Source organism: Ranitomeya imitator, chromosome 3, assembly GCF_032444005.1.
Source record: "Ranitomeya imitator isolate aRanImi1 chromosome 3, aRanImi1.pri, whole genome shotgun sequence".
Taxonomy (NCBI): Eukaryota; Metazoa; Chordata; class Amphibia; order Anura; family Dendrobatidae; genus Ranitomeya; species Ranitomeya imitator.
Window position 1 is genome coordinate 331317555 of NC_091284.1, and position 26056 is coordinate 331343610.

The window sequence follows — 26056 nt, forward strand, 5'->3', positions numbered from 1 at the left end:
GGATGGGAGATTATAACGATATTTATTGTGACTAGATGGTCATATGTGTGTTGTCTTTTTCAGGCAGTATGACTTAAGAGAGAGCAGCACCCACTCTGATGTCTTGGTAGATTTAACAGAATACTGTGGCCAATTGGTGGAAGCAAAATGTGTAAGCATCAGCCCCCAGGACAATAACTGCTTGGCGGTAGGAGCCAGTGGGCCTTTTGTGAGACTGTATGATATCCGCATGATCCATAGTCATCGGTGAGTGATTGCTGGTTAGGAATGGTAGTTTTTCAGAGTTTTGCTCCTGGCAGGGAAACATACATTACCTTTCCTGTATTCTTAACTACAGGAAGAATCTCCAGCAGACGCAATCTGGGCTTCACACTTTTTGTTCAAGACAGAGACCAATTCCAGAAGGAGCAGCACAGTATTATGTGGCAGGTGAGATTCTATTTCTCTGAGGTCTGCAAAAATGCTAAAACAGCCACTGATTGCCAAAATAAAGGGGCTTTAATCAGTTTCTGCCAACCTAACTGGGGAGTGACAGAAAACTAGCCTGTAATCACCCAAATGCACTCCTACTGATTTATTCCAAGATTACACCAGCAAAGAGAGCTGAAGAGCACATCAAAAGTTGTCCCAAAATAACAACAAAATGTATTTCATGATTTCAAAATATACATTTCATTAACAAAATGAGGCTTTTGGTGGCGGTCGAACTGCTAGCATCCTCACCATTGCCAACATGAGTTTCCACTATCTACCACTCCGTGTGAGTGGGATGAAGAAAAACAAAGAGCAGACCACATATGGGCATGTTATATCAGAGAAGTACAGTCATGGCCAAAATTTTTGAGAATGACACCAAAATTATATTTTCACATGATCTGCTGCCCTCTGGTTTTTATTAGTGTTTGTCTGATGTTTGTATCACATACAGAAATATAATTGCAATCATATTATGAGTTCCAATAGGTTATATTGACAGTTAGAGTGTGTTAATGCAGCAAGTCAATATTTGCAGTGTTGACCCTTCTTCTTCAAGACCTCTGCAATTCTCCCTGGCATGCTCTCAATCAACTTCTGGACCATTCTTGCATAATCAATGCTTGCATTTTGCCAGAATTTGTTGGTTTTTGTTTGTCCACCCGTCTCTTGATGATTGACCACAAGTTCTCAATGGGATTAAGATCTGGGGAGTTTCCAGGCCATGGACCCAAAATCTCTATGTTTTGTTCCATGAGCCATTTAGTTATCACCTTTGCTTTATGGCAAGGTGCTCCATCATGCTGGAAAAGGCATTGTTGGGCGCCAAACTGCTCTTGGACGGTTGGGAGAAGTTGCTCTTGGAGGACATTCTGGTACCATTCTTTATTCATGGCTGTGTTTTTAGGCAAGACTGTGAAAGAGCCGATTCCCTTGGCTGAGAAGCAACCCCACACATGAATGGTTTCAGGATGCTTTACAGTTGGCATGAGACAAGACTGGTGGTAGCACTCACCTCTTCTTCTCCGAATAAGCTGTTTTCCAGATGTCCCAAACAATCAAAAAGGGGATTCATCAGAGAAAATGACTTTGCCCCAGTCCTCAGCAGTCCACTCCCTGTACCTTTTGCAGAATATCAGTTGGTCCCTGATGTTTTTTCTGGAGAGAAGTGGCTTCTTTGCTGCCCTCCTTGAAACCAGGCCTTGCTCAAAGAGTCTCCGCCTCACAGTGCATGCAGAAGCACTCACACCAGCCTGCTGCCATTCCTGAGCATGCTCGGCACTGCTGGTAGTCCGATCCCGCAGCTGAAACAGTTTTAAGATTCGGTCCTGGCGCTTGCTGGTCTTTCTTGGGTGCCCTGGAGCCTTTTTGACAACAATGGAAGCTCTCTCCTTGAAGTTATTATTATTATTATTATACATTTTTATAGCGCCATTTATTCCATGGCGCTTTACATGTGAATACGGGGCAAATATAGACAAATACATTAAACATGAGCAGATAACAAGGCACACGAGTACATAAGGAGGGAGGACCCTGCCCGCGAGGGCTCACAGTCTGCAGGGGGTGGGTGAGGATACACTAGGAGAGGGAAGAGCTGGCTGTACGGCTGTTCAGTAGGTTGAGTTCTTGATGATGCGATAGATTGTTGACTGAGGTGCAATCTTTGTAGCTGCGATACTCTTCCCTGTTAGGCCATTTTTGTGCAGTGCAATGATGGCTGCACGTGTTTCTTTAGAGATAACCATGGTTAACTGAAGAGAAACAATGATACCAAACACCAGCCTCCTTTTAAAGTGTCCAGTGATGTCATTCTTACTTTATCATGACTGATTGATCGCCAGCCCTGTCCTCATCAACACCCACACCTGTGTTAATGGATCAATCACTAAAACGATGTTAGCTGCTCCTTTTAAGGCAGGACTGCAATGATGTTGAAATGTGTTTTGGGGGTTAATGTTCATTTTCTGGGCAAATATTGACTTTGCAAGTACAGTAATTGCTTTTAAGCTGATCACTCTGACATTCAGGAGTATATGCAAATTGCCATTAGAAAAAATGAAGCAGTAGACTTTGGAAAAATTAATATTTGTCTCATTCTCAAAATTTTTGTCCATGACTGTACAGTAATCGCTGTGGAAGCTTGACTGACTCTCCACTTCCTTCTATCTTTCTTGTCGGCTCACTTTTATGGAACATCTGACATGAGACCCACATTCTTGTAATTGGCGGTTAAAGGGAAGGTGCAGCGATTTTTATTTTTGTATTAATATTGATTATATCAGTTATTTTTTTTATACAAAATGAATTGTTGTCTTTTCACATGTATTTATTTTTTTGCAGCTGCTGGGGGCTGATATTGTCATTTGCTGCAGTGGAAGTGTCCAAGTACGACACTTGCATACAGCAAATATGTCAGCCGCCTACAATGTGTCTGCCTAAGCTGTGACCTGGGCTGTGAACATGATATCTATTAATATCATGTATGACACAGGCTGCTGAGTCATGTATCTAATCCAGTTTCACATGATATGATTAGATACAAAACTGTCACATGATAGGATTAGATACACAGGCTGTCACACGTAATAGAATTAAATACAAAGACTGTGTCGCACATGACAGGATTAGATACACAGACTGTATCACATATAAAAGTCTGCTGAGCCATGTATCTAATCCTATCATGTAATACAGTCCACATAGCCATGTGTCTAATTCTGACATGTGAAGAAGAAGGATTGGATCTTGGATTTCACCATGCCCGATCCTTTCTTCTCAGTGAAGATTGGCTACTGCCAGACTCTGTCCTCATTGAGCCCACATACTTGTAATGTGTGTGAGGCAGGGCTCAGCCGTCCTATAGTGCTCCGTCTTATTCTTTATGGTAGATGCTATTATCAGGGTGCAGCTTTTTATGTGGGCTGTAATAATTCCTGCTTGGACATATTGTAGGTGGAGCCACTATTTCTAAGTTTTGAGGTTTGGAGTCTGTGTCTTTAAAGACTAATTTTTTATCATTTCCCAAATGCACGATTTGCTGCTGTCCTTTGTCTTCACCGGTATGTCCTCACTGATGAGGTATCTGTGTGATTATGTCTGCAGGCCACCTTCCAGTCAAACTGCCTGATTACAATAACCGATTGCGTGTTTTGGTGGCAACATATGTAACTTTCAGTCCAGATGGCACTGAGCTGCTTGTCAACATGGGAGGAGAGCAGGTAAGTTTAGTCATGTTGGTTTTTTTATGCCATTTTCGGAATGTGTTTTCAACAAAGGTTTTTCACCTGTAAATAATGTTTGTTGGTTTGCACACTACTTCATTACTACAACCTACAAATGTCACATATCTTTTGCTTCCTCCCCTGCCAAGGAGATGTGGTTTGACCAGACCATGTACCTGAACGGTCAGACATACACTCTGCTGTCTCATTATAGTGAATGGATCCCTCGGGGGATTCATCTGTCACTTCACTCAGAGATTTAGATGGAAACCCCAAAGTAAGTGTTCCAACGTAGAGCGCTAGATAAATGTGATCCCAAACGTTATGTAACATGTTCCCAATAAAAGCTTCAACTCAATCCACAAAAAAAGTCCCCACTCAGGTCCGTCATCTGTTAACAGAAATATAGGGGGCTTCCACGTTACTGGTAGCACAAAGGCTCTGGAAAAGCGAAATGGCTCCTCTCCCCCCCAAAATATATTCAGCAAATTCTGCACTCCCAAATCCAAATGCCCCCCCCCTCCTAAATGCCTAAACCACATATAGCATCCACATATTTGACATTTCTGAAGTGATGAGCCCACCTAACTTACGGGTGCGTGTCTCCAGAAACATGAGCTGGGCATAATGTACTGGTGACTGCACCGTAGTGGTTACTACAATGGCAGTTTGCAATTTTCACTCTGCAGCATCCACTGCTGCCTGTTTCTGGAAATCGCACATGGAGTCAAAATCCTCACTACATCTGTAGATACATTCCCAAAGGGATAGAATTTGCAATATGGGGTCAGTAGAAGGGGAATTCTGCTCTTCTGGCAATTAGGGGCTCTGTATATGGAGTCTGCAAACTATTCTAGGAAAATCTGTGCTCCAAGAGGCAAATAGTGCTGTGTCCCTCCGGAGTATCTCCGCATGGCTAAGTAGTACTGTACAGCCATATATGGGTTATTGCCACGTTCAGTAGAAATTGTGGGACACCTGTTGGTACCATTTTTACCCACTTGTGTGAGAACGTAAAATTTGGGGCGAAAACAACATTTTGTTGGTAAAAATGTAGTTACTTTTTCCTCACTGTACAATGGTATACAATTCTGAGACACACTCATGGTGTCAATATAATCAATGCACCCCTAGATGAATTCGTTGAGAGGTGTAGTTTGTAACATGGGGTCACTTATGGGGGTTCTGCTGTTCTGGCAACTCAGGGACTCTCCTAGTGGGTCATGGCACCCGAAAACCATAACAGTAAAATAACAGTAAAATCTGCACAATACTATGGCATTCCTTCCCTTGTAAGCTTTGCACTGTGCCTGAAAAATATTTCCCGACTTCATGTAGGGTACTGGCACTTTCGGAAAAAAAATGTACCTCAGTTTGTTGTAAAACAATTTCTAATTAGCACTTAGAAAAATTTAAAATTTGGGGCTAAAACAACATTTTAGTGGTAAAGTTGTAATTTGTTCTTTCTTCACCGCTCAATGGTATAAAATTCAGTGAGGCACATGTGGTGTCAATATGATCACTACACCCCTAGATGAATTCATTGGGGAGTGTAGTTTGTAAAATAAGTTAATTTATGGGGGGGGGTTCTGTTGTTCTGGCATCTCAGGTGCTCTGCCAACGTGACATGGCACCCTCAAACCATTCCAGCCTCAAAGGTGTATTCCCCCACATATGGGGGATCAGCACACTCAGGAGAAAATGCACAACAAATTTTATGGTACAATTTCTCCCTTTACCCTTGTGAAAATAAAAAAATTGGGGCTAAAATAACAATTTTTGTGGGGAAAATGTGATTTATTTTTTATTTGTTTATTTATTACTGCTAAACAGTATAAACTTCTGTAAAGCAAAAGGGGTTCAAGGTGCTCACCACACATCTATATACATTCCTTGAGGGGTCTAGTTTCCAAAATGGGGTCACTTGTTGGGGATTTCCATTGTTTAGGAACATCTGGGGCTCTCCGAATGGGACATGGCGTCCGCTAATGATTCCAGCAAATTTTACATTTAAAAAATAATAATAATAATAATAATTTTTATTTATATAGCGCCAACATATTCCGTAGCACTTTACAATTAAGCGGGGACATGTACAGACAATAAATTCAGTACAAGTTAAGACAATTTAAACAGTGACATTAGGGGTGCGGTCCCTGCTCGCAAGCTTACAATCTACAAGGAAATGGGGGGAGACAATAGGTGAAAAGTGATTATTTCAGGTCTGGCAATTATAATAAATAGGGATTTTCATATAAAGCTGCATGATTCAGTCATCAGCCCGTGTGTTTAAGTGCAATAGTCAAGTATCAAGTGCAGTTATCATGTGTATGGAGGTTGTGGAGACAGATGAATAGTAGGGTGCAGATTCACATGCAGATAATATTTGGAAGGAGGGAACAGGACAAAGTTAGTTTACTGAGTAGTTGATGTGGTAGGCTTGTTTGAAGAGATGGGTTTTTAAAGCGCGCTTGAATAGTTTGGTGCTAGGTATCAGTCTGATCGTCTGGGGAAGTGCATTCCAGAGGGCTGGCGCAGCACGAGAGAAGTCTTGGAGACGGAGATGCGAGGTTCGGATTACGGGGGTTGTTAGTCTTAGGTCATTTGTACAACGGAGGGCACGTGTTTGGCGATAGACAAAGATGAGAGAGGAGATATAAGGCGGTGCAGAACTGTGGAGAGCTTTGTGGGTGAGAGATGTAATGACTGGCACAAGATGGAGGCATCGGTGAAACGGCTGGACAGAAATATGACCCTGGCTGCCACATTCAAGATGGATTGGAAAGGAGAAAATTTGGTAAGAGGGAGACCGAAGAGAGTTGCAGTAGTCCAGACGAGAATGAATTATAAGAGCGACAGTCAAAGTCAAATGATGCTCCTTTCTTTCCAAGCCCTTCATGCGCCCAAACATTAAAACCTACAAGAGAAAAAAATAAGCAAAAACCCTGATGTTACTAAGTAAAAAAGCAAAAGTGCATTTAAATAACAAAGTTTGTAGTAATACAGTTTTTTGATCAAAAAATAGCACAAAAGCCATCCCACTGCCTCAAGGTAACTCTGATAGGGACAGTCCTACACTGTCTAATATTAAAACCTTACCATGTGTCAATGTTGACCTCAGTGTGAATAAGGGCAGACAATAGGACTGGGCCCAACCAGTGAAATACCAGACTGGGGAAGCCTTATATAATGTCTCTAGATCAGAAACGGGGAGGCCACACCCTGGCCCAAACAGTAGTTTTCTCCCACATATGGGGTATCAACATGCTCAGGAGAAATTGCACTTCAAAGTTTGAGGTCCATTTTTTACTGTTACCCTTGTGAAAATAAAAAAAATTGGGTCTAAAGTAAAAAAAATTTTGGTGAATAAAGTTAAATGTTAATTTTTTTTTTCCTCACATTCCAAAAATTCCTGTGAAGCACCTGAAGGATTAATAAACTTCTTGAAAGTGATTTTGAGCAACTTGCAGTTTTTAGAATGGTGTCAATTTTGGGTATTTTCTATCATATAGAGCCCTCAAAGTCACTTCAAATGTGAGGTGGTCCCTAAAAAAAAATGGTTATGTAAATTTTGTTGGAAGAAGGAGAAATGGCTGGTCAACTCTCTGATTTAAGGGCATAAGAATTCAAAGTTTGAAAATTGCTAAATTTTCCAAATTTTCACCAAATTTTTGTTTTTTTAAAATAAACGCAAGTAATATCGAACAAATTTTACCACTATCATGTAGTACAATATGTTTTGAAAAAACATTCTCAGAATCGGTGGGATTCGTTGAAGCGTTCCAGAGTTATTACCTCATAAAGTGACAGTGGTCAGAATTGTAAACCTTGGCTCGGTCATTAATGTGCAAACCACCTTGGGGGGTAAAGAGATTAATGAGTTGATGAAGGAGGTGCTTGGTAAATACTCTGGATCTAATATTATACAAGGGAATACGTATGTGTCCAAAACTGCAAGGGAAGGCAGGTGAGTCTTGCAACATGAGTAATAAATGCCCCATTTGCACAGTTTGACTATGGCTGTTAAATTACCTCCCTCAGCTACATATAAGTCCATTCAGGGCTGTATTTGCCACTAGGCACATGAGGGCACGTGCCTCAGGCGCAAGGATGCAGGGATTGGCACCTGAGCAGGGTTGTTTTTTTTTTTTAAAGTCCGGTCAACCACCCACTCACCTTAGCTGTCGGAATCGCCTTTCTTCCACCCATAATGAGTGCCCACTGGTCCTTAGACGGAATAAGTTATGCCTTATGTACTGACCACATACAGTGGGTACTGAAAGTATTCAGACCCCTTTAAATTTTTCAGTCTTTGTTTCATTGCAGCCATTTGTTAAATTCAAAAAAGTTAATTTCCAGTTCACCACCTGACAGCACCATTGGAGGACGTCCTTCTTACCCTCAGTGGGACAAGAACAGCAAACGGTTAAAAGGATACTCCCCTTACCACCCACCAGTGTTTTTCCTGTCCCACTGTGGATAGGAAAGGCAAGCGTGTCCTCCGACGGTGCTGTGCAGATGGTGGTGATCAGGGGGCCCAGCCTTTCCCTTCCCCACTGCAAGACATCTGCTGCTGATGGGGGGTCCCTCAGTCTCCCAAGTGTAGCGCTGCTCCTGGGGTCAGGTCTGCTTCCTCTGCGCCGGGGGCTCTCGGTCCGGGCGCCAGTCTGCTGGGCTGTGTGCAGCGGCTGCTTCCAGCCGTGGCGGCCGCGTCACTTCCGGATCGGATGTCTGCCGGCGGGCAGATCCCAACGGCAGCGCCGGCCTCAGGAGAGGCCTTTCAGCACAGTCACGCCGCGTGGGACGCGTTGAGGAGGGCAGGATTAACCAGGTAAAGGCATATAAAAGGGGGGAATGGGGCTGTATATGCTGCCGGCCATCCTGATAGGGAGCACCCGGCTAATGTACTTTCCTTATGGAAGACACAGGCAGACCTGAGGGCCCAGAACAAACACAGGGGCACGTGAGTAGGCTACTCAAAGCCATACCACAATGCCACTTCCTAATCCCCTATTTATTCGGAGGTAATAATAGGATCTCTGTGTGTTATAGGGAGAGCCTCCAACCCCTGCAACTGAAAAGAAAAAATCTTGGAAAAATAAATGTCCCATTTGTGCAGCTAGATTACTAGAGAACTGGCGGAAGCCGCTTTGCAAGTCGTGCACGTCTAAAATCGTCGGCTAAGAGCAGACTTCATTATTAACCAACATGAGAGCAATGATACGTCAGGAGGTTCAGGCATCCATCTCGAGTCTGAATCTTCCCCAGACCAGCCAGACAGAACCGCAAACATCGCGGAAAAGACCGAGGGAGTCCAGCCCATCTTCTGATGAAGAAAATTCTGGAGACTCGGATCAGGAAGAAAGAGAAGACTCAATAGGAAGAGGAAAGAAATATCTCTTCTCGGCAGCAGATACGGATGAACTCCTGCATGCAGTACATTACACAAAGCAGTGACAGGACACTCCAGAGGAAATCTCGATTCAGGATAAGATGTTTGGCGGTCTGCATGCTCAGGTCAATAGAGTTTTTCCGGTTAATAATCACATCCATTCCATGATCTTGGAAGAATGGCAGGAAGCAGAGAAGAGGCTAGTGGTGCCTAGAGACTTTAGACTCCGTTTGCCTTTTAATCCAGAGGATATAAAGGTTTGGGATGAAGTTCCCAAGATAGATGTGCCATTGGCTAAAGTGGCGAAGAAGATGGCGATTCCATTTGAGGACTCCTCCGCGCTGAAGGAACCAATGGATCGCAAGGCAGATGGACTGCTTAGGAGAACTTAGGAATCCTCAGCAGCAATAATACGGGCCAATATATCAGCAACCTCTGTAGCCCGGTCCATGCATCTATGGATGGACGATTTGGAGGAACATCTCAAGGCTAAAACCTCCAGAGATGTCATCCTCAAATCCTTACCATTACTAAAGCTCACAACAGGATTCATGGCGGACGCTTCAGCGGAGTCTGTGATTCGCCGCCAGAAGCGAGTCTTTGTCCAATGCAGCCAGAAGAGCTATCTGGCTAAAAACTTAGGGGATATTCAATCAAAGAATAAACTTTATGGGATCCCGTTCTCAGGGGGTAAAGTGTTTGGGCCTATTCTAGACGACATATTAGAAAAAGCCTCAGACAAAAAGAAAGGTTTCCCTGAGGAAAATACGAAAAAATACCAGCCCTTTGGTAGGTCCCGACCTAGTCAGAAGACAGACTACAGGGGGAAGGGGAAAACTGGGAGATGGTCTTATCTCAAAGGTGTAAAAGGTAGAGACTCCATGTTCCCGGGTCCTAGTTTAGGGAAACCAAATAACTGACATCAGAGTGGGAGGTCAGTTACACAAATTTCTAGGGGGTTGGCAGAATATATCCAAAAATCCAAAAATTCTTCAGGTGATTAACCAGGGTTACAAGCTAGAGTTCACCAGCCTTCCTCCGGAAAGGTTCATAGTAACCAGATCCTATCCCCTCTTAAACTCCCCTATGTTGCCAGACTTCCAGGAGTTATTAAAAGTAGAGGCAATTGTCCCAGTACCCATCCTAGAGTGAGGCAAGGGCCATTATTCAAACCTCTTTTCAATAAAAAAAAACCATCGGGAGACTCCCGGACAATTATAAATCTCAAACCCCTGAACAGGTCGATAAGATACAGGAGATTGAGCATGGAGTCTATAAAGTCCACAATACCTCTGATAGACAAAGACATGGTGATGTTCACCTTAAATCTAAAGAGTGCATACTACCATGTCCCAATCCACGCTTCCTACTAGAAATTCCTGAGATTCGCTCTGATAAACAGAGGAGTAGTTTATCATTTTTAATTCAGGTGCCCCCCCTTTGGCCTAGCTTCAAACCCCAGGATATTTACCAAACTGATGTCAGAGGTAGTAGCCTACTTAAGAAATCAGGGTATTTCCATAGTACCATACCTGGACGACTTTTTAATAATGGCGAGAGCCGAGAAACTTCTCAGGATCTATTGCAGTTTCACATTCTCCATTCTACAAGAGCTGGAGTGGATTGTGAATTAGGAGAAATCAAACCTGGTTCCACATTCCAGAATACAATTTTTGGGGGGTCATATTAGATTCCCACACCAGAACATCTTTTCTGCCAGAAGAAAGGTGACGTTAATCGAGAGCGTACACCGGTTCAGAGGGAACCATTCCTCTATAAGAGAGGCAATGAGGATTCTAAGCTTAATGACGGCCTGTATTCCCCGTGTGAAGTGGAGTCAATTTCACTCACGGAGTTTACAGAAGGAGATTCTGAAAACTTGGAACATAAGGCAATGTTCTCTGGAAAAGAAGATGACTCTCCTTCAGGAATGAAATCACTAACCTGGTGGACCATCCCGAAGAACATGAAGGTGCGAGTTCCATGGATCCTTTATCCCTGTGTCACTGTTACCACGGACGCCAGTCAGTACGGATGGGGCGGACATATAGGAAAGAGATACTACCAGGGGAAGTGGAGTCCAGAGATGACAACCAAATCATCGAATTTCAGAGAACTTTATGCGATTTGGAAAGTGCTTTACCAGGCCCAGTCACAGGTCAGAGACAGACACGTAATCATACTGTCAGACAATGTGACAGCAGTGGTGTTTCTAAGGCATCAGGGAGGCCCGAGACATCCATCTCTACAGCAACTAGCAGACCAGATTTTCAGATGGGCAGAAAAATCCGTCAGATCCATCTCGGCGGTTCACCTGGAAGGTGCCAAAAATCAGGTGGCAGATTTTTTTAGCAGAACACCAATAGATCCCAGAGAGTGGGAGTTAACCCCTTCCCGACCTTTGACGCACCGTATGCGTCATGAAAACCTGTGCCATTCCGACCTGTGATGCAGCATATGCGTCATGGCCGGATTGGGCTCCTGCAGGCCGATTGAAAGGGTTAACTGTAATTTCACCCGGCCTGCAGGGACAGGGGGAGTGGTACTTTAGCCCAGTGGCTTCACCCCCCCGTGGCTACGATCGCTATGATTGGCTGTTGAAAGTGAAACTGCTAATCAGAGCGATTTGTAATATTTCACCTAAAAAACTGGTGAAATATTACAATCCAGCCATGGCCGATGCTGCAATATCATCGGCCATGGCTGGAAACACTGATGTGCACCCACCCCACCCCACCGATCGCCCCCCCCAGCCCTCCGATCTGTGGTCCGCTCCCCTCCGTCCTGTGCTCCGCTCCCCCGTCTTCCTGTCCGCTCCCCCTGTGCTCCAATCCCACCCCCCGTGCTCTAAACCAACCCCCCCTGCACTCCGATACACCCCCCCCCCCGCACTCCGATCCACCGCCCCCCATGTTCCGATCCACCCCCCCCCCATGCTCCGATCCACCCCCCGTGCTCCTCCCCCCACGCCATCATACTTACTGAGCCTCCCGGGGTCCGTCCGTCTTCTTTCCTGGGCGCCGCCATCTTCCAAAATGGGCGCATGCCCAGTGCGCCCGACGAATCGGCCGGCAGATTCGTTCCAATGTGAATTTTGATCACTGTGATAAAACCTCACAGTGATCAAAATAAAAAAAAAGACAGTAAATGAACCCCCCCCCCCCCCTTTGTCACCCTCATAGGTAGGGACAATAATAAAATAAAGATTTTTTTTTTTCCACTAAGGTTGGAGTTAGAACTAGGGTTAGGGTTAGGGTACGGTATGTGCACACGTATTCTGCTCCTCTGCGGATTTTTCCGCAGCGGATTTGATAAATCCGCAGTGCTAAACCGCTGTGGATTTATCACGGATTTACTGCGGTTTTTCTGCGCATTTCACTGCGGTTTTACAACTGCGATTTTCTATTGGAGCAGTTGTAAAACCGCTGCGGAATCCGCAGAAAGAAGTGACATGCTGCGGAATGTAAACCGCTGCGTTTCCGTGCAGTTTTTCCGCAGCATGTGTACAGCGATTTTTGTTTCCCATAGGTTTACATTGAACTGTAAACTCATGGGAAACTGCTGCGGATCCGCAGCGTTTTCCGCAGCGTGTGCACATACCTTTAGAATTAGGCCATGTGCACACGGTGCGGATTTGGCTGCGGATCCGCAGCAGTGTTCCATCAGGTTTACAGTACCATGTAAACATATGGAAAACCAAATCCGCTTTGCCCATGGTACGGAAAATACCACGCGGAAACGCTGCGTTGTATTTTCCGCAGCATGTCAATTCTTTGTGCGGATTCCGCAGCGTTTTACACCTGTTCCTCAATAGGAATCCGCAGGTGAAATCCGCACAAAAAACACTGGCAATCCGTGGTAAATCCACAGGTAAAACGCAGTGCCTTTTACCCGCGGATTTTTCAAAAATGGTGCTGAAAAATCTCACACGAATCCGCAACGTGGGCACATAGCCTTAGGGTTGGGTTGGAATTAGGGTTGTGGTTAGGGTTAGGGGTGTGTTGGGGTTAGGGTTGTGGTTAGGGGTGTGTTGGGGTTAGGGTTGTGATTAGGGTTATGGCTACAGTTGGGATAAGGGTTAGGGGTGTGTTGGAGGTAGAATTGAGGGGTTTCCACTGTTTAGGCACATCAGGGGGTCTCCAAACGCAACATGGCGCCACCATTGATTCCAGCCAATCTTGTATTCAAAAAGTCAAATAGTGCTCCCTCACTTCCGAGCCCCGACGTGTGCCCAAACAGTGGTTTACCCCCACATATAGGGTACCAGCATACTCAGGACAAACTGCGCAACAATTATTGGGGTCCAATTTCTCTTGTTACCCTTGAGAAAATAAAAAATTGCTTGCTAAAACATCATTTTTGAGGAAAGAAAAATGATTTTTTATTTTCACGGCTCTGCGTTGTAAACGTCTGTGAAGCACTTGGGGGTTCAAAGTGCTCACCACATATCTAGATAAGTTCCTTTCAGGGTCTAGTTTACAAAATGGGGTCAATTTTGGGGGGTTTCTACTGTTTAGGCACACCAGGGGCTCTGCAAACGCAACGTGACGTCCACAGACCATTCCATCAAAGTCTGCATTTCAAAACGTCACTACTTTATTTCCGAGCCCCGGCATGTGCCCAAACAGTAGTTTACCCCCACATATGGGGTATCAGCGTACTCAGGAGAAACTGGACAACTTTTGGGGTCAAATTTCTCCTGTTACCCTTGGGAAAATAAAAAATTGCCGGCTAAAAAATCGAAAAAAGAAATTTTTTTTTTTATTTTCATGGCTCTGCTTTATAAACTTCTGTGAAGCACTTGAGGGTTCAAAGTGCTCACCACACATCTAGATTAGTTCCTTTGGGGGTCTAGTTTCCAAAATGGGGTCATTTGTGGGGGATCTCCAATGCTTAGGCACACAGGGGCTCTCCAAACGCGACATGGTGTCCGCTAACAATTGGAGCTAATTTTCCATTCAAAAAATTCAAAAGGCGCGCCTTCCCTTCCGAGCCTTACCATGTGCCCAAACAGTGGTTTACCCCCACATGTGAGGTATCGGTGTACTCAGGAGAAATTGCCCAACAAATTTTAGGATCCATTTTATCCTGTTGCCCATGTGAAAATGAAAAAATTGAGGCTAAAAGAATTTTTTTGTGAAAAAAAAAAAAGTACTTTTTCATTTTTACAGATCAATTTGTGAAGCACCTGGGGGTTTAAAGTCCTCACTATGCATCTAGATAAGTTCCTTGGGGCGTCTAGTTTCCAAAATGGGGTCACTTGTGGGGGAGCTCCAATTTTTAGGCACACGGGGGCTCTCCAAACGTGACATGGTGTCCGCTAAAGAGTGCAGCCAATTTTTCATTCAAAAAGTCAAATGGCGCTCCTTCCCTTCCAAGCCCTGCCGTGCGCCCAAACAGTGGATTACCCCCACATATGAGGTATCAGTGTACTCAGGACAAATTGGACAACAACTTTCGTGGTTCAGTTTCTCCTTTTACCATTGGGAAAATAAAAAATTGTTGCTAAAAGATCATTTTTGTGACTAAAAAGTTAAATGTTCATTTTTTCCTTCCATGTTGCTTCTGCTGCTGTGAAGCACCTGAAGGGTTAATAAACTTCTTGAATGTGGTTTTGTGCACCTTGAGGGGTGCAGTTTTTAGAATGGTGTCACTTTTGGGTATTTTCAGCCATATAGACCCCTCAAACTGACTTCAAATGTGAGGTGGTCCCTAAAAAAATGGTTTTGTAAATTTCGTTGTAAAAATGAGAAATCGCTGGTCAAATTTTAACCCTTATAACTTCCTAGCAAAAAAAAATTTTGTTTCCAAAATTGTGCTGATGTAAAGTAGACATGTGGGAAATGTTATTTATTAACTATTTTGTGTCACATAACTCTCTGGTTTAACAGAATAAAAATTCAAAATGTGAAAATTGCGAAATTTTCAAAATTTTCGCCAAATTTCCATTTTTATCACAAATAAACACAGAATTTATTGACCTAAATTTACCACTAACATGAAGCCCAATATGTCACGAAAAAACAGTCTCAGAACCGCTAGGATCCATTGAAGCGTTCCTGAGTTATTACCTCATAAAGGGACACTGGTCAGAATTGCAAAAAACGGCCAGGTCATTAAGGTCAAAATAGGGTGGGTCATGATGAGGTTAAACCCAGAAGTGTTCAGCAGCCTATGCCAGCAGTGGGGAACGCCTCGAGTGGATCTCTTTGCCACCAGGTCAAATGCAAAGACCAGAACATTTTTCCCTCTCAATCCCCTAGAGGGAGCAGCGGGGTTCGACGCTCTATCTCAACCTCGGGGAGAAGGTTTTCTGTACGCTTTTCCACCTCTTCCACTGATCCCGAGAACACTCAGGAAGATACGGGATGAGGGAGCAACAGTAATCTTGGTGGTTCCCTTTTGGCCAAGAAGAAGCTGGTTCTCCCTAATTTCCAGAATGACGACAGAAAGACCTATGCTTCTACTGAAGAGACAGGACCTACTGTACCAAGGTTCGGTGTTCCACAGCAACCCAGACTCACTCCAGCTATCTGCTTGGATCCTGAAAGCCTGACCCTAAGATCTAGAGACCTGTCAGAGGATGTGATCACCACGCTCCAAGCAAGCAGGAAGCCGGTGATCTCAGCGATCTATAATCTGAAGATCTGAAAGCGATTTTGTTCCTTTTTAGGGGAACTCCCAGTAGATACTTCAAATCCGGACATTCCTAGGATACTTGACTTTCTACAACTAGGTTTTAAAAAAGGCCTCCGGCCTAGTACTTTGCGGCCCTTAGTGTCTTCTTTGACTCCTCTTTGGCCTCCCATCCTTGGATAGCAAGGTTCTCTAGAGCCACACAGAGAATGAGACCTCTTGTGAGGAAATCGTCTCCACCCTGGGACCTAAATTTAGTCCTCAATGCCTTGTGTAGATCCCCATACCTGTTACCAGAGAACATGGATATAGCCAATCTCTCTTTTAAAACAGTCTTTTTGGTGGCAATCACTTCAGCTAAGCGATTAGGGGAAATGCAGGCTTTATCCATACAGGACCCATACCTTCAGATTTTTGATGACAGAATAGTCTTAAGACTTAACCCGGCCTTTCTCCCCAAAGTGGTTTCATCTACAAACATGAACCAAGAAGTAATCCTTCCCTCTTTCTGCCAACATCCTAGAAACGCAAAAGAGGGGGTCTATCATAACTTGGACGTTAGAGAGATAGTTTTAAAATATCTAAGGGCGACTGAAGGTTGGAGACGAGACACGAACCTGTTCATACAGTACGGGGGACCAAATAAAGGTTGTAAATCGGCAAAGTCAGCCATTGGACGGTGGATTAAAACTACTGTAGACCTAGCGTATAAAGCCCAAGGGAAGGATCCCCCAGACATCCTTAGAGCCCATTCAACCCTAGCTATAGCTACGTCATGGGCAGAAAAGGGGGGAGCTTCAGCAGAGCAAATCTGTAGGGCTGCTACTTGGACCATTCTTTTTACTTTTGCCAGACACTATATGCTAGATGTCTCATCAGAGCACTTAGCTTTTGGTAGGAAAGTATTGCATGCAGTAATCCCACCCTAAGATTACCATTCTTTGGTATTCCTCCAATGGTGTTGTCTGGTGGTGAACTGGAAAACGGTAATTAGACCTACCGGTAATTGTATTTCCAGGAATCCATCCTGACAGCACTACTAGTTCCCTCCAACTGCAAGATTGTATTATATACTAATGTGATGTAACATTGGTATAGAAATTGTTAATAAACTCTCTTTTTTGCATGTATCTAACGCATCGCTAACGTATGCCATTTTTGGCATGCGTTAGCGATGTCCCGTTAATTTCTGACGGACCTCGAACGCTGCTTTCAGCGTCCGAGGTCCGTTTCTCGCTAGCGCAGATCGGGCGTCTGCGCTAGCGGGATCGCTAAACGCAATCCCTTTTTGTACATTGCGTTAGCGCATTCCGTTAGCGTATGCGCTAAACGGATTGCACTAACGCAATGTGAACCTAGCCTTAGAGGACGTCCTCCAATGGTACTGTCAGGATGGATTCCTGGAAATACAATTACCGGTAGGTCTAATTACCGGTTTTTTTTTTTTTCACATTAATGTACACTCTGCACTCCATCTTGTCTGAAAAAAAGCAGAAATGTAGAAATTTTTGCAAATTTATTAAAAAGGAAAGACTGAAATATCATTTGGTCAAAAGTATTCAGACCCTTTTGCTCAGTATTGAGTAGAAGCACCCTTTTGAGCTAGTACAGCCATGAGTCTTCTTGGGAATGATGCAACAAGTTATTCACACCTAGATTTGGGGATCCTCTGTCATTCTTCCTTGCAGATCCTCTCCAGTTCCGTCAGTTTGGATGAAGAACGTTGGTGGACAGCAATTTCAGGTCTCTCCAGAGATGCTCAATTGGGTTTAGGTCAGTGCTCCGGCTGGGCCAGTCAAGAATGGTCACAGAGTTGTTCTGAAGCCACTCCTTTGTTATTTTAGCTGTGTGATTAGGGTCATTGTCTTGTTGGAAGGTGAACCTTCAGCCAAGTCTAAGATTTTCATTCAGGATATCGCTGTACTTGGCTGCATTCACGTTTCCTTCAATGACTAGTCGTCCTGTCCCTGCAGCTGAAAAACACCCCCATAGCATGATGCTGCCACCACCAATGTTTCACTGTTAGGATTGTACTGGGCAGGTGATGAGCAGTAGATGAGCCAGTAGATAGAAAAATATTTAGAATTTAGAGTCCACTGAGAACACTCAATTCTAAATATTTTGGTTTTCTCCACAAATACCGCTTAGAATTATCACCCAAAAGGTCTATCTTCGTCTCATCAGACCAGAGAATTTTATTTCTCATAGTCTGGGAGTCCTTCATGTGTTTTTTTTTTTTTGTTTTTGTTTTTTTTAGCAAACTGTATAAAGGCTTTCATATGTCTTGCACTGAGAAGAGGCTTCCTTCGGGCCACTCTGCCATAAAGGCCCTACTGGTGGAGGGTTGCAGTGATAATCTAGTAACCTTGTAATAATCTAGTTGCCCGCCTTTGAACTGACTCTAATTTCTGAATGTCTTTTTTAAATGTGGAACCCAAAACAGGATCCCATATTCTCGATGTGGTCTCACAAGTGATTTATAGAGGGGTAACAATACGTTGGGATCGCGGAATTTTACCTCTCTTTTTATACACCCTAAAATCTTATTTGCTTTTGCGACTGCTGCTTGACATTGAGTACTGCTGCTCTGCTTACTTGTAACCAGAATACCCAGTCATTCCCCTGCTCTGTAGTCCCACGTATGCTCCCATTTAATGTATATGCAGCAATAAGATTACTTCGTCCCAGGTGCATTATTCTACATTTATCTACATTAAGCCTCATTTGCCAAGTGTTTGCCCATTCAGTCATCTTCTCAAGATCGTTTTGCAAAATTGTAATGTCAAGGTCAGATTTTAGTATCCTACATACAACTCCTGGCAAAAATTATGGAATCACCGGCCTTGGAGGATGTTCATTCAGTTGTTTAATTTTGTAGTAAAAAAGCAGATCACCGACATGGCATAAAACTAAAGTCATTTCAAATGGCAACTTTGTCTTTAAGAAACACTAAAAGAAATCAAGAACAAAAAATGTGGTAGTCAGTAATGGTTACTTTTTTTTAACCAAGTGTAGGGAAAAAATTATGGAATCACTTAATTCTGAGGAGAAAATTATGGAATCATGAAAAACAAACAAACAAAAAACACTCCAAAGCATCACTAGTATTTTGTTGCACCACGTCTCGCTTTTATAACAGCTTGCAGTCTCTGAGGCATGGACTTGAAGAGTACTGTTTGACACTCATTATCAATCTAGCTCTAAGGGTACCGTCGCACTATACGATTTACCTACGATCACGACCAGCGATATGACCTGGCCGTGATCGTAGGTAAATCGTAGTGTGGTCGCTGGGGAGCTGTCACACAGACAGCTCTCCAGCGACCAACGATGCCGAGCTCCCTGGGTAACCAGGGTAAACATCGGGTAACTAAGCGCAGGACCGCCCTTAGTTACCCGATGTTTACCCTGGTTACAAGCGTTAAACTAAAAAAAAAACAAACAGCACATACTTACATCTGGTGTCCGTCACGTCCCTTGCCGTCTCTGCTTTCCGCACTGTGACTGCCAGCCGTAAAGTGAAAGTGAAAGCACAGCCGCTGTGCTCTGCTTTCACTTTACGGCCGGCAGTCACAGTGCGGGAAGCAGACAGCAAGGGACCTGACGGACACCAGAATGTAAGTATGTGCTGTTTGTTTTTTTTTTAGTTTAACGCTTGTAACCAGGGTAAACATCGGGTAACTAAGCGCGGTCCTGCGCTTAGTTACCCGATGTTTACCCTGGTTACAAGCGAACGCATCGCTGGATCGCATCGCTAGATCGGTGTCACACACACCGATCTAGCGATGACAGCGGGAGATCCAGCGATGAAAGAATGTTCCAAACGATCTGCTACGACGTACGATTCTCAGCAGGATCCCTGATCGCTGCTGCGTGTCAGACACAGCGATATCGTAACGATATCGCTGGAACGTCACGAATCGTACCGTCGTAGCGATCGAAATGTTATAGTGTGACGGTACCCTAACTTTCTCTGATTGCTGTTGCCAGATAAGCTTTGCAGGATGGAGCCTTGTCATGGACCATTTTCTTCAACTTACACCAAAGATTTTCAGTTGGATTGAGACTATTTGCAGGCCACAACATTGACCTAATGTGTCTCTTTACAAGGAATATTTGCACAGTTTTTGCTCTATGGCAGGATGCATTATCATCTTGAAAAATGATTTCATCATACCCAAACATCCTTTCAATTGATGGGATAAGAAAAGTGTTCAAAATATCAACATAACCTTGTGCATTTATTGAAGACTAAGTGGTGGCCCGATTCTAACGCATAGGGTATTCTAGAATATGTATAGTAGTATATAGCACAGCCCACGTAGTATATAACTCAGGCCACGTAGTATATTGCCCAGCCACGTAGTATATAGCACAGCCACATAGTGGATTGCCCAGCCACGTAGTATATAGCACAGCCACGTAGTATATTGCCCAGCCACGTAGTATATAGCACAGCCACATAGTGTATTGCACAGCCACGTAGTATATAGCATAGCCACGTAGTATATAGCACAGCCACATAGTGTATTGCCCAGCCACGTAGTATATAGCACAGCCACATAGTGTATTGCCCAGCCACCTAGTATATAGCACAGCCACGCAGTATATAGCACAGCCACATAGTGTATATAGCACAGCCATGTAGTATATAGCACAGCCCACGTTGTATATAGCACAGCCCACGTTGTATATAGCACAGCCCACGTTGTATATAGCACAGCCCACGTTGTATATAGCACAGCCCACGTAGTATATCACACAGCCCACGTAGTATATAGGAATGTGGGCACCATATCCATGATTAAAAAAGAATTCAAATAAAAAATAGTTATATACTCCCCTTCCGGCGGCCCCCGGATCCAGCCCAGGCATTTAGTGATGCTCCTCGCGACGCTCCGGTCCCAAGAATGCATTGCGACAATAACACGTGGTGATACAGCGGTCTCGCCAGACCGCTACGTCATCATCTTGAGAGACCGCTACGCATTGTCCGATCATTGCGCAATGCATTCTTGGGACCGGAGCGTTGCGAGGAGCGGGAAAGGCGCCGGAACGTGAGAATGTAATGATTTTTTATTTTTTTAATTATTTCCAACATTAGATCTTTATAGGCACCAATAGTAAAAAGTTTGAGGGATTTCCGTTACAGACAAACAGGTGGAAGTACCCCTAAGACATGGAAAGAGAGAGAGATGTAATGACAGCCATCTCCCCAATGCATTTACCTGACATGCAGCCCCATATCAATGACTGTGGAAATTTGCATGTTCTCCTCAGGCAGTCATCTTTATAAATCTTATTGGAACGGCACCAAAGAAAAATTCCAGCATCATCACCTTGCCCAATGCAGATTCGCGATTTATCACTGACTATGACTTTCATCCAGTCATCCACAGTCCACGATTGCTTTTCCTTAGCCCATTGTAACCTTGTTTTTTTTCTGTTTAGGTGTTAATGATGGGTTTCGTTTAGCTTTTCTTTATGTACATCCCATTTCCTTTAGGCGGTTGCTTACAGTTCTGTCACAGGCGTTGACTCTAGTTTCCACCCATTTGTTCCTCATTTGTTTTTTTGTGCATTTCCTGTTTTTGAGACACTTTGCTTTAAGTTTTCAGTCTTGACGCTTTGATATCGTCCTTGGTCTACCAGTATGTTTGCCTTTAACAACCTTCCCATGTATTTGGTCCAGATTTTAGACACAGCCGATTGTGAACAACCAACAACTTTTGCAGTTTGATAATCCTCTCCTTTGTTTCAATTGACATCTCTCGTGTTGGAGCCATGATTCATATCAGTCCACTTGGTGCAACAGCCCTCCAAGGTGTGATAACTCCTTTTTAGATGCAGACTAACGAGCAGATCTAATTTGATGCAGGTGTTATTTTTGGGTATGAAAATTTACAGGGTGATTCCATAATTTTTTTCCTCAGAATTGAGTTATACCATAATTTTTCCCCTATGCTTGGTTAAAAAAAGTAACCATTACTGACTTCCACATTTTTGATTTCTTTTAGTGTTTCTTAAAGCCAGAAAGTTGCCATTTGAAATTACCTTAGTTTTGTGCCATTTCTGTGATCTGCTTTATTTCTACAAAATTAAACAACTGAATGAACAGCCTCCAAGGCCGATGATTCCATAACTTTTGCCAGGGGTTGTAGTTTGATGTCATTAGCAAAGACTGACACTTCACTCTCAATTCCATCCAAAAGGTCATTAACCCCTTTCTGACATCGGACGTACTATCCCGTCGAGGTGGGGTGGGCCCCCATAACCACGGACGGGATAGTACGTCCAGCGCGATCGGCGGCGCTCACGGGGGGAGCGCGGCCGATCGCGGCCGGGTGTCAGCTGCCTATCGCAGCTGACATCCGGCACTATGTGCCAGGAGCGGTCACGGACCGCTCCCGGCACATTAACCCCCGGCACACCGCGATCAAACATGATCGCGATGTGCCGGCGGTACAGGGAAGCATCGCGCAGGGAGGGGGCTCCCTGCGGGCTTCCCTGAGCCCCCCGCAGCAACGCGATGTGATCGCGTTGCTGCGAGGGTCTTACCTCCCTCCCTGCTTGTTCCAGGCCCGGATCCAAGATGGCCGCGGATCCGGGTCCTGCAGGGAGGGAGGTGGCTTCACAGAGCCTGCTCAGAGCAGGCACTGTGAAGCAGCCTGCACTGCTCTCAGATCGGTGATCTGACAGAGTGCTGTGCACACTGTCAGATCACCGATCTGTGATGTCCCCCCCTGGGACAATGTAAAAAAGTTACAAAAAAAAATTTCAAAATGTGTAAAAAAAAAAAAAAAAAAAAGAAAGAAATATTCCTAAATAATGAAAAAACAATATATATATTATTCCCCTAAATACATTTCTTTATCTAAATAAAAAAAAAACAATAAAAGTACACATATTTAGTATCGCCGCGTCCGTAACGGCCCGACCTATAAAACTGGCCCACTAGTTAACCCTTCAGTAAACACCGTAAGAAAAAAAAAAAAAAAACGAGGCAAAAAACAACGCTTTATTATCATACCGCTGAACAAAAAGTGGAATAACACGCGATCAAAAAGACAGATATCAATAACCATGATACCGCTGAAAGCGTCATCTTGTCCCGCAAAAAACGAGCCGCCATACAGCATCATCAGCAAAAAAATAAAAAAGTTATAGTCCTGAGAATAAAGCGATGTAAAAATAATTATTTTTTCTATAAAATAGTTTTTATCGTATAAAAGCGCCAAAACATAAAAAAATGATATAAATGAGGTGTCGCTGTAATCGTACTGACCCGAAGAATAAAACTGATTTATCAATTTTACCAAACGCGGAACGGTATAAACGCCTCCCCCAAAAGAAATTCATGAATAACTGGTTTTTGGTCATTCTGCCTCACAAAAATCGGAATAAAAAGCGATCAAAAAATGTAACGTGCCTGAAAATGATACCAATAAAAACGTCAACTCGTCCCGCAAAAAACAAGACCTCACATGACTCTGTGAACCAAAATATGGAAAAATTATAGCTCTCAAAATGTGGTAACGCAAAAAATATTTTTTGCAATAAAAAGCGTCTTTCAGTGTGTGGCGGCTGCCAATCATAAAAATCCGCTAAAAAACCCGCTATAAAAGTAAATCAAACCCCCCTTCATCACCCCCTTAGTTAGGGAAAAATTAAAAAAATGTATTTATTTCCATTAGGGCTAGGGTTAGGGCTAGGGTTAAGGTTAGGGCTAGGGTTAGGGTTAGGGCTAGGGTTAGGGCTACAGTTAGGGTGGGGCTAAAGTTACGGTTAGGGTTTAGATTACATTTACAGTTGGGGTTAGGGGTGTGTCAGGGTTAGAGGTGTGGTTAGGGTTACTGTTGGGATTAGGGTTAGGGGTGTGTTTGGATTAGGGTTTCAGTTATAATTGGGGGGTTTCCACTGTTTAGGCACATCAGGGGCTCTCCAAACGCGACATGGCGTCCGATCTCAATTCCAGCCAATTCTGCGTTGAAAAAGTAAAACAGTGCTTCTTCCCTTCCGAGCTCTTCCGTGTGCCCAAACAGGGGTTTACCCCAACATATGGGGTATCCGTGTACTCAGGACAAATAGGACAACAACTTTTGGGGTCCAATTTCTCCTGTTACCCTCGGGAAAATACAAAACTGGGGGCTAAAAAATAATTTTTGTGGGAAAAATTTTTGTTTTATTTTTACGGCTCTCCATTATAAACTTCTGTGAAGCCCTAGGTGGGTCAAAGTGCTCACGACACATGTAGATAAGTTCCTTAGGGGTCTACTTTCCAAAATGGTGTCACTTGTGGGGGGTTTCTACTGTTTAGGTACATTAGGGGCTCTGCAAACGCAATGTGACACCTGCAGACTATTCCATCTAAGTCTGCATTCAAATGTCACTCCTTCCCTTCCGAACCCTCCCATGCGCCCAAACAGTGGTTCCACCCACATATGGGGTATCAGCGCACTCAGGACAAATTGGACAACAAATTTTGGGGTCCAATTTCTCCTGTTATGCTTGGGAAAATACAAAACTGGGGGCAAAAATATAATTTTTGTGGGAAAAATTTTTTGTTTTATTTTTACGGCTCTGCATTATAAACTTCTGTGAAGCACTTGGTGGGTCAAAGTGCTCACCACACCTCTAGATAAGTTCCTTAGGGGGTCTACTTTCCAAAATGGTGTCACTTGTGGGGGTTTCAATGTTTAGGCACATCAGGGGCTCTCCAAACGCAACATGGCGTCCCATCTCAATTCCTGTCAATTTTGCATTGAAAAGTCAAATGGCGCTCCTTCCCTTCCGAGATCTCCCATCCGCCCAAACAGTGGTTTACCCCCACATATGGGGTATCAGCGTACTCAGGACAAATTATACAACAACTTTTGGGGTCCAATTTCTTCTCTTACCCTTGGGAAAATAAAAAATTGGGGGCGGAAAGTTAATTTTTGTGAAAAAATATGATTTTTATTTTTACGGTTCTACATTATAAACTTCTGTGAAGCACTTGGTGGGTCAAAGTGCTCACCACACCTCTAGATAAGTTCCTTAGGGGGTCTACTTTCCAAAATGGTGTCACTTGTGGGGGCTTCAATGTTTAGGCACATCAGGGGCTCTCCAAACGAAACATGGCGTCCCATCTCAATTCCAGTCAATTTTGCATTGAAAAGTCAAATGGCGCTCCTTCGCTTCCGAGCTCTGCCATGCGCCCAAACAGTGGTTTACCCCCACATGTGGGGTATTGTCGTACTCAGGACAAATTGTACAACAATGTTTGGGGTCCATTTTCTCCTGTTACCTTTGGTAAAATAAAACAAATTGGAGCTGACTTAAATTTTTTGTGAAAAAAAGTTAAATGTTCATTTTTATTTAAACATTCAAAAAATTCCTGTGAAGCACCAGAAGGGTTAATAAACTTCTTGAATATGGTTTTGAGCACCTTCAGGGGTGTAGTTTTTAGAATGGTGTCACACTTGGGTATTTTCTATCATATAGACCCCTCAAAATGACTTCAAATGAGATGTGGTCCCTAAAAAAAAAATGGTGTTGTAGAAATGAGAAATTGCTGGTCAACTTTTAACCCTTATAACTCCCTAACAAAAAAAAAATTTTGGTTCCAAAATTGTGCTGATGTAAAGTAGACATGTGGGAAATGTTACTTATTAAGTATTTTGTGTGACATATCTCTGTGATTTAATTGCATAAAAATTCAAAGTTGGAAAATTGCGAAATTTTCATAATTTTCGCCAAATTTCCGTTTTTTACACAAATAAACGCAGGTACTATCAAAGAATTTTTACCATTGTCATGAAGTACAATATGTCACGAGAAAACAATGTCAGAATCACTGGGATCCGTTGAAGCGTTCCAGAGTTATAACCTCACAAAGGGACAGTGGTCAGAATTGTAAAAATTGGCCCGGTCATTAACGTGCAAACCACCCTTGGGGGTAAAGGGGTTAATAAAGAGGTAAAAAAGAATCGGTCCTAGTACAGATCCCTGCAGTACCCCACTGCTGACTATATCCCATCTAGAGAACGTACCATTTATGACAACTCTGTTTCCTGTCATTTAGCCAATTCCTTACCCCCATCTACATATAGTTTCCCCAAGCCCCTGCTTCTGTAGCTTCAGTATAAGGCTGTTATGTGGTACACTAGCTATTGAATTGCCTATTCATATACTCCTGTATTAGGCGTCCTATTTTGCATTGTCATTTTTTATCAATTGTTATTATTTTGCTCTTTGACCGTTTTCCTGTATTTTTAATAATAAAGTATTGTTCTTGGACTATATGATCGGTTTCTTCCTTCTTCAGTTTTATGTAATCTTCCGATTGTCC

The 26056-nt window shown here is 43.4% G+C and overlaps 1 protein-coding gene across 4 annotated transcripts in view; it reads left to right on the top strand.

Annotated features, from left to right (window-relative positions):
- Positions 1 to 26056, top strand: part of WDTC1 (WD and tetratricopeptide repeats 1) — an 87559-nt gene that overhangs the window by 23392 nt on the left and 38111 nt on the right. For all 4 annotated transcript variants that reach the window (XM_069756725.1, XM_069756727.1, XM_069756728.1 and 1 more), the window contains exons 7-9: positions 64 to 246; positions 338 to 429; positions 3580 to 3695. In XM_069756725.1, coding sequence (XP_069612826.1) covers positions 64 to 246; positions 338 to 429; positions 3580 to 3695 — 391 coding nt within the window. The remainder of the gene's footprint in view (positions 1 to 63; positions 247 to 337; positions 430 to 3579; positions 3696 to 26056) is intronic.